This window comes from Ixodes scapularis, unplaced genomic scaffold (assembly GCF_016920785.2).
Source record: "Ixodes scapularis isolate PalLabHiFi unplaced genomic scaffold, ASM1692078v2 PGA_scaffold2__306_contigs__length_199485367, whole genome shotgun sequence".
NCBI classification, from domain to species: Eukaryota; Metazoa; Arthropoda; class Arachnida; order Ixodida; family Ixodidae; genus Ixodes; species Ixodes scapularis.
This window is the reverse complement of record NW_024609857.1, coordinates 147,886,192-147,899,662: the sequence shown is the minus strand read 5'-3', so window position 1 is coordinate 147,899,662 and position 13,471 is coordinate 147,886,192. Positions and strand designations below refer to the sequence as shown.

The window sequence follows — 13,471 nt, the reverse complement described above, 5'->3', positions numbered from 1 at the left end:
CCGCCGTGACAGAGCCCACATTAGCACGGGGGCAAAAAATAAGTAGCAGTGTGTTAATTGCGCTTCCCTCTTCGCTCGAGTCACATCGAAGGTTCAGCCTAAAATCGTATTAATTATGCTTATGAGTAAATGTTAAGACTGTTGGTGGCTTTAATTGCCTTATTGTAAACTAGTATTTTCGACGCTATGCGATAATCTAAATTTTTATTGAGCATCTTGAAACGCTTGAAAAACGAGTAAATTTCGATATGCATAGGGTTCCAATATATGGAGATTTGAACCTTCCTGGTATAGATTGGGCATTGGGCGTTGTAAGAAGTGGTGATTTCATCACGTCAAAAAATGAATAAGCTGGGCTAGTACCTTTTCTGCATTTTTGTCGGTTGAAGCAGCTTAACAGTTTCTAAAACTCCGCGGGTAATGTTCTTGACCTAGTGTTATCAAATATTTCAATCAAACCATTTAGTAGTGTTTCGATCCCTCTAATACAAATGGATGTGTATCGTGATCATCCACATGTCAAGGTTCAAATATGGCTTCCAAGAAAGTTGCACGTCTCGAACAGACCCTCTGCTTACTGCTACCCCAAAGGAGGTCATCTGGAAATGTATAGATTTATTGTCATAATTATAACTGGAGCGATGTTCTTGAATTAGATGATACAGATCTCGCAACAAAGGTGTTTACTTCAATTCCGCAAGACGCTATTAGCATTTTTGTTCCAAAATGCCTTTCTCCACTTTCCATTTACCCAGACAGGTTTTCTTATAATTTAGAAATGTACCTTCAAAATAAGAAGAAAAAAAATCATATCCATGGACCTAAAAAAAAAGAAAAATACAGGCCCTAGTTTTTGGTACATTAAATTCAGTATTTATTATGCTTTTACCAAAAAATTTAGCTCGCGCGATAAACAGTTACATAATGATGATATCGAGCGCAATATGAAGCGCTGCCCCGAAATTGTTTGGAAGTTTGTAGCACAGTACAATCGTGAAATTTCACTGCAGGATTGTTCTGATGGGAAGATTAAGTATTTTTCGTCCGCACCAGAGGTTACAAATTGTTTTCGCAGACTATTTTAGTCAATGCTACAGGGTTGGTCAGCCAATTATTCAACCTACTGACATAGAGTGAAACTGTCAGGATGTTTTATCGAGTTTTAAGTAGATACGAATGTAATTGAGAGGGTACCAAAAACCTTAAATCGAAGTCATCTACTAGGGTAAAATAAATTTTGAGCTTCTCAAAGGTTGTGGTGACTTCTCTGCACCGATTTTAAAACACATTTTCAGCCTGTCACTTCGGGCTGTTGTGTTCACATCGTTGTGGAAGGAAGCGGTTGTCGTTCCAATATTGAAGGGGGGCGATTCATCAGTTGTCAGTAATTATCGGCCCGTTTCTTTACTCCGTGGATTTTGTAAGGTATTAGAGAAAGTTATTCATAAACGTATACCTTATTATTTTTATCAAAAATTAATGACTTCGCAGCACGGGTTTATTACGGGACGGTAAGTTGGAAGTTGAAAAAAACTTTTGCCCCTTTTTACACTTCGTTGCACCATTTGTTGAACAGGGGTCAGGTAGATGCTATATATTTTAATATGTATACAGCCTTCGACAAAGTTGATCATGAGCAATTGACATCAATAAAGCCCATTTATCGAACTTGTTTTTGTGTGTATCTTTAGTATAAAATACTTTACTTCCAACATATACTGATAAAGTTGGAGAAAATAAGTAACGAGAGTGTCTTTGAAGTAACTGTACCTATACGTAGGTGCATTTTTAAGCGAGTACCTAGGTATCTTTTTGTATTAGTCACTGTAACTGTATCTTAGGTACATTTTTAATGTAACTTTTACAACCCTGAATATAAGGCAAATCTTCTCGTAATATTAGAAAGACTTTGCTTCTTTGTCTGACCTAAAAAATGATTATTACATTTGCGACGCTTTCAAGTTTAAAATATTTAATATATATACAGCAGTTCAGGTGGCAAATAAGCAAATTGCTTTAATGTAAAAGGCGAACATTTTAATACCACAAAATCTAGAAAGTGAAATTCCGATAAGCACAGTTTTATTTTTTTCTCATAACAACCAATTTCACATTGAAAAGGCGGCAAGTGACATATTGCACGCGCCAACAAATCTCCAAGGAGGCAGCGCGCGCAGCTGTCAAGCCAAACGCAATTTCTGTCTGACGCACGGCTGGAAACGCGACCAAACAACCAAATCAAAGTATAAAAAACAAACAACAACTTACTCAATGCCGCGACCACCGACTATTTTTTTTTATATGACTACAGGAGTACACACCTCTTTTTTAAAACAAATGTATGGGAGCCCGTAAATATCAATTTAAAAAAGAAATCGTTGAAGTTTTTTTTGTATGGTGCGCTTCACAGATCTTACCAAGGAAATTCAGTGTGCAAGAAGAATATTTGCAATCAGGAGGATTACAATCACCGAAAGCTTAAGCCACGCATGGTCAGATGACAGGCACGTAGCCAGGATTTTTTTTTTTTGAAAAGAGGGGGGGGGGGGGTGCCTATGACAAAATGTTGTATGAGGGGCGTGTGGGGAGAGGAAGTTCCAGCAAAATGAAAGATTTCAAGGGGGGGGGGGCGCCCCCCCCCCCCCCCCCTGGCTACGTGCCTGTCAGATGAGTCCCGCAGCATCTCATTATGTCTTCGCAGCCAATGTGATTGTACCATAAGCTGATCAGAACGCAGAATACGAATCGTGAAGATAAAAGGCCACACACTGGATCTCTTAAGCTTTCCTCGACTATAGTATCAAACACCGGCATGGTTGCTGGACGCAGATGACAGGGAATGTTCCACTGCGTTGGTCGCATTATTGAAGCCACCGTTTAGAAACAAAGGCCAGGCTGCTGACGCCCGATTTGCGCAAAAAGTAACACGCTCCGCCTTCGTGAATCTCCTAAAATCAACATCTTTTTGCTACCTGCTCTTTATTACGATATTCCTTTTTTTTTTCTTCTACATAAACATCGTTTACTTATATTATCGACGAATGATGAAGCCGAAAGAAATATCCGTTCTACACAGCTCGGCGGAAGATCGGCGCCAAGCAGAACAACTCCAAAAAACAGAAAGAAATGACAAGTAACAATAAAGGACAATGTGCGCATGAACACAATATTAGGTATATTCTCTAAAATGCGGAATAAAATTACAAACAACCAGAAAGCGACGATGTGAGCATTTTACAACGTTACGTATATGTTTGTTATTTAGTAATATAATGTCGAGTCCGAATGATACCATAGAATTTAACAATTAAGGTCGTTAGTGTTCATGCTTGATGTTTTGAAATCCGAAGCTGATATACTTGGTTTCCTCATGTGCGAGTGCAGGTGATGTTATGTAGAAGCACGAGCATCCTGCCCCCGAGCGACGACGCTTTCCCTTCACGAGCTCGCGTGCACAGCAGTCACGCTCGAAGCATCGAGCTCGCTCTCGTAGTTTCTCATTCCCCTCTTATTTTATGATGAAATAGAGTTTAGCCTGCGATTAAAGAACGCGACATGGTTGAATTTGACGAGTTTGGTGTAATGAAGTGTGTAACTGGAGCATGCAGTGAACGATTACTTCCGACGTACGAAACGGATCAATCAGGACTTCACTATCGTAATCAAGAAACGCTTGAGAGCCATTTGAACAAACGGTTCGCTCCTGCATGATCACTTATATTTAAATAAAAGCGCCTTCCACGTCCCCAGGTTTGCGTCACATCAAAGAAGCGTCAACTGCAACAAGTGTAAATTTTCCCCTAACATCTTCAATTTCCCACCACAGTGTAACCTTACTAAAACACTCAGTTGGGAAAGTCACTCTGGAAACCCGGACCGTTAGCGTCCACCGAGACCGAGCCGAATACTATAACAGCGTCACCCTTTAGCGACGAGTTGAAACATGTGAAAGTAGCTTTATATGGCTACTGCTAGAGTTACTGAATGTTCCCAGATTACCGAAAACTACAGGCTCGAAGTGGCGAGATAGCGGCTCAATCTTTTTTTTTTTCTTCTTTACTGTAATTACCATAAGCTTTTAGAAAGCATGTTTTTGCGTAAAACAAACAAAAAAAAAACTATTTTTGTAGGAAATTTTATGGGAGATTGGTACAAAAACCAACGAAAAAAAAAACTATTTTTGTAGGAAATTTTATGGGAGATTGGTACAAAATGACAGGAGCGTGATGTTTGCATAAAATTTTAGTTTACAGGGTTTTGCGGCACAATTAATACTGTTTTTATACAGCCATGTCTCACCGGTGACTTCAGGTAGCGCGTCCCGACCTGGGTGCGTCCTAACTTCGGTGGTAATTCGCGGCGCGTCCGCCTGAGAGACGGGGGTTGACCATCCCGGTGAAACCACTTACACCGCACATGTTTCGGCGCCAAAATGACAGATTAAATCCAAGATAGAAAAGTTACGTTGGACGCTATGGAATACAATACTTCCGGACCAATACGAACAGCCGTGCAGCTCCCGGAGTGGCCGCTGCGGGGGAAATGGCGGCGTTGCTGTCGCCATTAGTTGGGTCGAGTACGGATCGGTGGCGGTTTCCGAAATGGCTTGTTTTAGTAACTTTGCCACAGTGTATGCTTCGTCGGTCTCTGTTCCTTGCTTTCAGCATAGATAGAATGTCTAATATTTGTGGTACTGGTCATCGTTTTATTGACTAGCAAACACCTATGGCACTAAACTCATTTACTAGGTTAATATTATCAGTGTAAAAACGAGATCCCATTGTTAATACGAAAGAGTACGCGGGCATTGTCTGGGGCGTGTATCTTCCTTGTCTGGCGGTTCTGTCACATCGGTCATATAACGACTGTCTGCAGATATGTTTGAAGCATGCGTACGCATCAAGCAAACATGATTCTAACATTATTGAGACGTGCCCGCAGATGCTTCTGTCACAATGTCTGCAGCGAACACCTTGTCTTTTGTATGATGCACGAGCAGTGTGACTGGGGCTTAATGATCATCGTGATAAGATCTATGACATATATTTTACACTTAATCTGATTCTTCGTGCACTCATAACTTGTTCATCGTGGTATTCTTTATCAATTTCCCCTTCTCAACGCGCATACGCGATAAAACCTCAGGCTGAGACTAAGCATTCGCTTAACAAATAGTGTGTCTCTCTCTTTCTTCTTTTCTATGAGAGCCTTTAGTAGCAAATGTTACCTTGTTATTTCTGTATAACGTCTGTAGCAACATAACTTTCTACCTCGACAAAAGAAGAGTAGGTGTCTGGACTTGGAACGCTTGAACTAAAAGTATAGCTAGCAAGAAAAAGAAGAGCGTAAGAAGAAACCATTCTTATAACACTGCGAAAAGATAGAGCGAGTCGTTTACGACGACGATTATCGAGCTTGCGCGTCGCCCGGCACCCGGGCGCTCCACTCCCAGGGCGAAACTCCGGCCAATGTCGCCAGAAAACCGGAAGAGCTCGAGCGGAATGGTCCCCCGAAATAAACAGAGCCGGTAATGGCCGAGCGACGCGCGCTCGGGCCTGCAGCCTCCACAAGCACCTTCTCTGAGCACCGCCGAGAGTCCTTCGCTAATGTAAATGGCTCCGCGATAAATTATAAAGGAGACGCTTCGACTGAGGATGCCGAGTCGTTTCCAACGCCAAAGCGCAAATAAATAAATAAATAAATAGAAGTGACCAATTAAACGTTTCTACAGGTTGCTATACAACGCAAGTTGGCAACGTTAAAAAAAAAGGGGGAAAACGCGTTAGAAAGTTGAACGCAGGCGTCCGGCGTTTGGCTCTCGCAGTCGAACGCGTTCGAGGAGGTCCGTGGAGACAAATGCTGTTAGCTTTAGGCCTTCCCACTAATCATTCCAACTAGAGGTCGGCGTTCGGACGTCCCATCTCGTCTCCACGTCTCCCTCTCTTTCCGCCCGCTTAGCTCGCATAGCAATCCAAAAGAAAGTCCGGAGGTAGACATCGTGAAACATATTTATATTCGCGAAAAAACTTATGTCGGGGCACCAGCGTAACCTTCGCGTGCTTATAGTTCTGCGGCAAATCAGATTTCGGGGAGTCAACCTGATACGAGACTGAGTTATTGGTAAATCTCGGTAATTTTACTCTTTCTCACCTGGACATAAGCAACACAATAGAAGTGTTAAGAATGAGTGTTGTCCCGCTGTTAGGAGTTATACAGCATGTAAAATAACGCTTCTATGACAACTGAGATAGCCCGCAAACATCGGTTTTTCGAAATATCGCGCTGCAATTTACTACACAGGTGCAAGCAGGTGGTGGAAGTTTGGAGTGGAAAAATCAAGTAATGAGCTCGCCTGATTCAGAATTAAACAAAAAACCTATTCTGGGCAATCTACTCCGCCAGTTCGCAGACGAGGCACGCGTAGAGAGGAGTGCTGCCGACAGATGGCGTACGCCGCGTCAAGGGAGCGGGTTCTTTACCGAGATCGTCTGCTACCAAGGTTATCAATCAGAATCGGCCGGCGCTCCCTCGACTCGGCATGCGCCATCTGTCGGCAGCACTTCTCTCAACGCGTGCATGGTCTGCAAAGTGGCGGCGTGGATATCCCAGAACAGCATTTTGTAGTTTTTCTTTTTGAAAGAAATAAGTTCCTTCCGTGCATTTTTCACTGTAATTTCCACTACCTGCTTGCATTTCTGTAGTAAATTCCAGCGCAACAAGGTGAGAAACCAAATTTTGCGGGCCGTCTAAAATGCCCTAAAAGCGCTAGCTTACATGCTGTAGTTACGGACAGCTTGAGAAACACAGGGCTTGAGTTGATGTGTTCGAGTTCACTGTTTCGTGATTCGTTCTTCAACGCTGATATTGTATATCGCCGCAATCTCACTGGCTGCGAAGCGAACATAAGGTGCTTGGAATTTGAAACGCCCTGCATCTCTTAAACTGTCGTCAGTGACGACATGCTAAGGTATCTGGAGTGTCTACTTTCCCTCAATGCACTTGGAAGGGCCAGTCGCTGTAATCTACGGGGGACGCTCGGCGAACGACGACGTTGAAAACTTGATTAAACCTAAAAAAAAAAAAGAAGAAACGTTTGCACTGTGGCCTTGAACATGGTGAAACGTTATGCAAAGTAAACTGCAGCGATTGACTCTTGCAACTGCTTCGCAGGAAATTATATGTTTGAGTTTTTTGAGAGTGTGAAGTCAATGCAAGTTGTAAAGTTGGAAGCTAGCGTTAGTATATTCTTGTATGTAGTGTATGGTCAGGTAAGACGGAGTCTATATTTGTGTAACATAAGCGAACTTTGCATTCACGAGAAGTTTTCTCTCCGTATTTTGTTATTTATTACACTAAAGCAGGGGTCGGCAACCTTTTGCAGCGTTGGGCCGAGCCGTCACGAAGCCGACACGGAGGGGGCCGGACGGCAAGTCGCGAAGGAGGGGGGGGGGGGGGGGGGGGGGCAGGAAGTGAAGAGGTCTTCTGCCCAAGTAGCCGAACAATGCCAGTTGGAAGCTCTCCTTGTTCCTGTCTAATACCTATAGTTACACGGACGCTTTGAACTTTCGTTGAGCCTATGACAGTTATCGGCCCCAACTGTGATTGAAATGAACTGAGATGGTACTACACGGCTCTCTAGAACCCAGTTGAAGCTAAAACGAAACTAGTTCTTGAGCCACGTGATCAGTCTGATTGTTGAAGTAATTTGCTCGGAGAGACACCTTTTATTTATTATAAGTATATCGTGCAATATGTTCAACACCTTGTTGTTTCTTAGCGGCTTTTACACGAGTGCCAAGGCAGATTCAGGGCTAGATTGCGCATATTTTAGGCTATGTGATGCAAGCTACCGCCCGCTACGATGGGTGCACCCATTGTTATTTGTCCATTTGTACAGATGGTTCCTCCGCCATCTTCCCTCGTTTGGTGGTTTGCCGGCTAGCCGGGGTCGTTTTAGCGACTGCTCGGACGCCTAAAGCTATTCCTTCCCGGAAATTTTGCTGCTGCAATTCTTTCTAGACGCCTCCTCCTGGATTCCGAAACAGTAAGCGCCTCGCAAACGATGGTCGGCGGCAGCGGTCCCGCGGACAGGCGCAATTTTACCTCCGTTGGGGAAGTCCGTTCAGTTGAACTGATGTAGGGGAGCTCATTTGAACTCAATTGTCATTAGCGGCTCGATGACAGTTTGCGCCGTCGTGTAACTCCGGCCGATCGCGATTGAGTTAACTGTCGTTTGCTTATTACAGATAAGCGCCCTGGTGTAACTAGAGAATAACACCATCTGTGGTCCTAACTTCCGAGTGGTTCTTGGGTCTGTGAGGAAGCTGCCCGGGGGAGGGGGCGGCAGGGGGGGGGGACGTTTTTTTTTGGGGTCGTGCCGGTGGCCGCATGCAAGCCATGGGTTGCCGATTCCTGCACTAAAGGATTGTGATATAAAAATGTCGCAATTGAATTATAAACAGACGCACACCATTTATACAATAGAAGCAGCATATTGTGTGTATGCGAATGAATAACGCGGAGTTAGTATTTGATACGTCGCAGCAATTCCAGGCTCATAAACGAGTTCTTTTATCTTGTAGTTTAGGTTTATGTAAGCGTGACGACTGTCTAGAGAAACGAAGACTCCTGACATGCTCCGCGCGAAGCACACAGGTCCCCCGTACCAAGCAGAGATAAGCTCCATCGACGGAAAGACTTGTGTGCTAAGTAAACATTCGCGGTGTCCGCCAGTTTTCCTAATTCCATGGTATGTTCTTTCTTCAACCGCGATGGCATTGAATCTTGCACTAAAACTGGAGGTGGCAATCGGTAGGAACACGTACAGAAGTTCCAAATTATGACCAAATCACCAATTGGGTAATCCAGCTTCCATATATATATATATATATATATATAACGGGCATGGTGGCGGGAGGCCGAAGGCGTGGGTATAAAACTGAGAAGAAGGAGTCCGGCCTTCCTGACGAAGGCCGGACTCCGGCCGAAACGTCGAAGATTAAATCGTCCGTTGTTGCTGTTTTTCACTAAGGGTTTATATATATATATATATATATATATATATATATATATATATATATATATATATATATATATATAATATGACATTATTGACATATAATATATATATATATATATTATGACAATATATGATCTTACTTCGTCTTGATTAGGCCATATATAGAATTTCTGCACGAGAGGGCTTTCTGCTTTTCTAAGGTTCGGTAAACCTCCTTGCACCTCGAATTAGCCTGTATACTTGAACAGGCTTTCATGCGTTTTTTACATTGTGATTTCATCCCATGGGCAATTTTAAATCAAGATATAGAGAGTGTACAACTGATATGTATAAATGTCCGGAAGTTAGTTTCTACTAGCAGCTTCTTCTTGAAAACATACATCTAAACCATAACCTGCAACACGTCACGACAATTAGACTCTCAAAAACGTAGCATTCACGTGGATTCACAGGCAACAAAAGTAGATGTATATACAGCGATAACCCGGATCAAACTAAAACATTCCACCCAAATAGAAAACTGTCACTTAAACTGAATGACCGTATCTTATAGTCTATAAGTCGCACCCCCCATAAAAAATGCTTACCACAAAAAAAAGTTGTTATATAAGTCACACATTTGAACAAGTCGTGCTTATATGCTTGTACGTTCGGCGCGGAAAAACGGCATTCATAAGCTCGCGAATGTGTATTCTGATCGCGATATATACTCAAGCGAGGCCAGTTTCCATTATCTCGCCAACAAATCAAACAAATATTACAACCCGCGCGGAAAATGTGTACAATGAAAATTCATACTTTTAAGAAAGCATGTACTTAAGTTGCACCGTTATAAACACACTGGCAGAAATTATGCACAAAAAGAATGCGACTTATATACTGAGAAACACGGTACCCTGAAGTTCAAGACATTTTGAAATGCAGCTGTTCGATTTATGAGCCGTGATGACTCTTCTCTGTGCAGATACAAAAATGAACACAAACTTGGGTTTAGCTCCATTACAAAATCGAAAATTGCACGCTTATATTTCGCTTCTCACACAAGGTTTTGGGACAGCTCCGAAAGTAAGCCATCTTTCTGCAGCCATTCTTCCAATGTTCATATCTGCTAGGAGAAGCACTAAAATATCAACCGCTTCAGGTCTCGCGCTTACTTGTGACTGGAATGGACTGACTTTGTCATTGTCACAATTCTTAGCCGTCGATATTTGAACAAAAGCGCGAAAATTTATATTGTATAAATATACCCGTGGGAAAACATTTTGAACGTTTGCTTTCTAACTTCTGTGTTCCCCACTGTGCCTCCTTTTTGGTTGCTGGCATTGCGAATTCTGAATATTACTTCGACTTCAACTTTATTTTCTCTCCGGGGGAGAGGGCGAAAGGAGAAAAAAAAAAGCAGACTGTTGTCGTTTGACAGTGTTTCTTCTCCCCACCAGCAACAAGATATACTATTTTAACTATTAATGACCCGTAAAACAAAGGCTTACATAGGAGCAAAACACGCAACATTAAACAGAAAAAAAAGAAGATCTGGCATACATCACGGGCATTTCTTGCAGGTCGTACGTCCCATCAAGAATAGGCACAAAGAACACTAGAGAAACAATGAACGAATATCCTTTCTGCTCAAACTCATCAAATCTGTGCCAAATCTATGCGTACTATTTATAACATTAGGCAACGAATACCGCAGCATCTGGAGGTCATAGCCTGTTCTCGAGCGAAGCATTGACTGATCCCTGATCTTTTTAATCGCGCTAATGCAGCTAAAACTGCACCCCAAGTATGCTTTCGTACGCCCGGGACGTTTCTATCAAAAGGCTTTCCCATTCCTGTGTTGCTACCTTATTATACCTTTCAGTAGTGTCTTCACTCATTTCGACTACGTCTTAATTGGGCGGTTCACACCATCTGACAGCAGAGATAAAAATACAGTCTGATTGGACGCGCAATATAAAGAGAGTGCAAGCTTCCGATTGGAATTGACGAAGTTTTAGAACACGCCCCTCTTGTAATTGCCGGTGAAGAGCAGCGAACTGTAATTAATGACGACCCAATGCTGTTATCGCAGGTAGCGATCCACTTATAAAGCGTATGATCGTGATAATATTTAATTTAAAAAAAAATCACAAATCAGCATCTGGCTAGAGAGTACGACAAAAAGCCAAAACTGAAAGCTAGTTTTTTTTTTTTGTGTTCCTTGTTAATTAGAGGGAAGAAAGATTGAACGCTATGTTTCCAGGGAACGACCTGACGCACGTGAATTGCGAAAGCCTCCTCGGTGACATAGGTTGGGGCGTTCATCACTCGAAACCTCGTCGAGGGACTGAGGCCGTCAGCCTCGGATCTGCAGTGATGAGGGGACGGACATATCGGCGGCCGGCAAATGGTCCACAGCTCGGGCAATGAACCGCGGGTGACGTACAGCCACATCGACGCCGGGCACACGAAAACGGGGGGGGAGGGGAGGGGGGGGGGGGGGGGGGGGACAGTTTCAGCGCTTTCTTCGAAGACATTGATTAGAGGCGTTCGGTCACGGTTTTTGTTTTTCCCTTTTTCTGTTTGTTTTTTCTTGTTTGTTTGTAGAAGTGTTTACGTGTCGAACAAGGACTTACTTTTTCTCGAGGCTAAGCGGAAAAACGCAAAATAAAATTCTATAAAAAAAAAAAAAAAAAGACGCGAATGCAGTCAAGAGGTGCAAAACTTTCAGGATATAGGTTGTACGGTACCTCCAGGAGTGTGGGACGTGTGAACTTCCAGATAATATTTGCAGGGTTTAACGCGTTGATGAAACAATATACGGCAAGAACATACACGCAGTTCTCTGTTACACATTAAAAAAATTTGTCCCTCTCTGAATGACGCGACTTCCCCAAAAAAGCTCGAGGGCAGAATCCTAATTAAGCCATATTAATTGCTAAGGACAAATTGGATGTCCGGGAGAGTGGACCTGGGAAGGAGGAGGCAAAGCTTCAGTCTCAAAATTGGTCTCCGGGGTGCAGTTTCCTCTTTTTTGAATTACGAAGTTAAGGTAAAACAGAGCTGGTTTTCGGGTCTTTGACTGGATAACTGGCCTACTGGAGGTCAGCAGTCCCATTTCACAAACAATCTACTTCTCAAGCGTAAAGCATACATGGTAACAGACAGAAGCAACCGTAAAACAAAACAAGGATTTACTGACGAGATTGCGTACGCAAACTTGCCGCCCCTTGGCTTGGCCAGAGATGCATGCTGCATGGCTCTCACCTGCGGGCAGCGGGAAGACCTCCGGCTTGAACTGGTCCCTGACCACGATCAGGAGCAGTCCAAACGAACCGTGCAGTCCGTGAGTAATGATGTGCACAAGCAGCACGCATACGCAGACGACCCATCCCCAGCCTCCCTCAGGGTAGTAGTGCTGCCTGATGGTGGCCACGGAGGACTTCTCCAGAGCCGCCTTGGACACCCCGGGTACGTCGCCCTCGCGGGCTTCCCTGCGGATCGCGTCGAGCACGCACGACATGCTGGGCGACCGCCGCACAGCCTCGTTGCTCTGGATGCCCTGGCTGATGTAGTAAGGGCTGCGGGGATCGCTGGACACGGCCGACTTGGAGCGGTACTGGCGCCGACGAGGCGGGCACTGCTGTTGGGACCGACCCGGGCGCTCTTTGCCTGGAGGACACATGTCGCCAGGTCCGAGCTTCTGGCCAGCCGTGGACGTGGACGGCTGAGGAGGAAACAGCTCCAGCCAGGAGGGACGCTGCTCCCCATCCTGCTGCCGGCTCTGGGCTCGGGGCTCGGCCGTGGACGTGGATGGTTCCGATGCCAACTCTGGCTGGGAGGCCGCCGCGGTGTTTTCAGCACCGTCATCCTCCTGCCTCCGGGGCGTGGGTTCAGGGTCAGCCGTGGACGTGGACGGCTTGGGCGTCAGCTCCGGCTGGGTCTCCGGGGGCGCTGCGGGCATGCTGCGACGCGACGGCCCGCATGGTACGGCTGGGAAGCGTGTCGGGCTGGCCCAAGTACGGCGTGGCGACCTGGGGTCCTACCGATGCCCGCCTGGTCGGGTTCCGAGCCGCCGCGCTGCTCGCTACCGCTGTCTGAGCGCCGCTGGGGCCGACTGAATCGAACGCGGCGGCGGCTCCTGCTGCTTGCTGCTCGCGCGCGCGTGAGTGCTTTCGGCGTGCGTGGGTTTGTCCTCCTCACCCCCTCGCGAGTCTCTCCCCCTCTCCTCCTTGCCCGCCGTGGTTGTGGTGCGGAAGGGAGGAGACGGCGCTAGTTCGGGCCCTTTGGGCGCGCGCTTTTTGGGGATCCCCCCACTTTTTTTGTGCGCGCTTCGGACCGAACGGTGCGCGTGGTGCGGTTGTTGCGGCGTCTGTGTGTCCGCGTGGAAAGGGCGCGCAGGTTCCGGAAAATTAGCGCTCTTCTTGTTGCTCGCTCGTGCCGCCGTTGCGACTCCCGCTGCGTGAGGCC

The 13,471-nt window shown here is 45.2% G+C and overlaps 1 protein-coding gene across 1 annotated transcript in view; it reads right to left on the bottom strand.

Moving 5' to 3' along the window:
- Positions 1 to 13,156, bottom strand: part of LOC8041659 (monocarboxylate transporter 10) — a 222,201-nt gene extending 209,045 nt beyond the window's left edge. The window contains exon 1 of the mRNA XM_042292061.1: positions 12,269 to 13,156. Within this exon, the coding sequence (XP_042147995.1) occupies positions 12,269 to 12,965 (697 nt within the window). The 5' untranslated portion in view covers positions 12,966 to 13,156. The remainder of the gene's footprint in view (positions 1 to 12,268) is intronic.
- Positions 13,157 to 13,471: the final 315 nt, after the last annotated feature.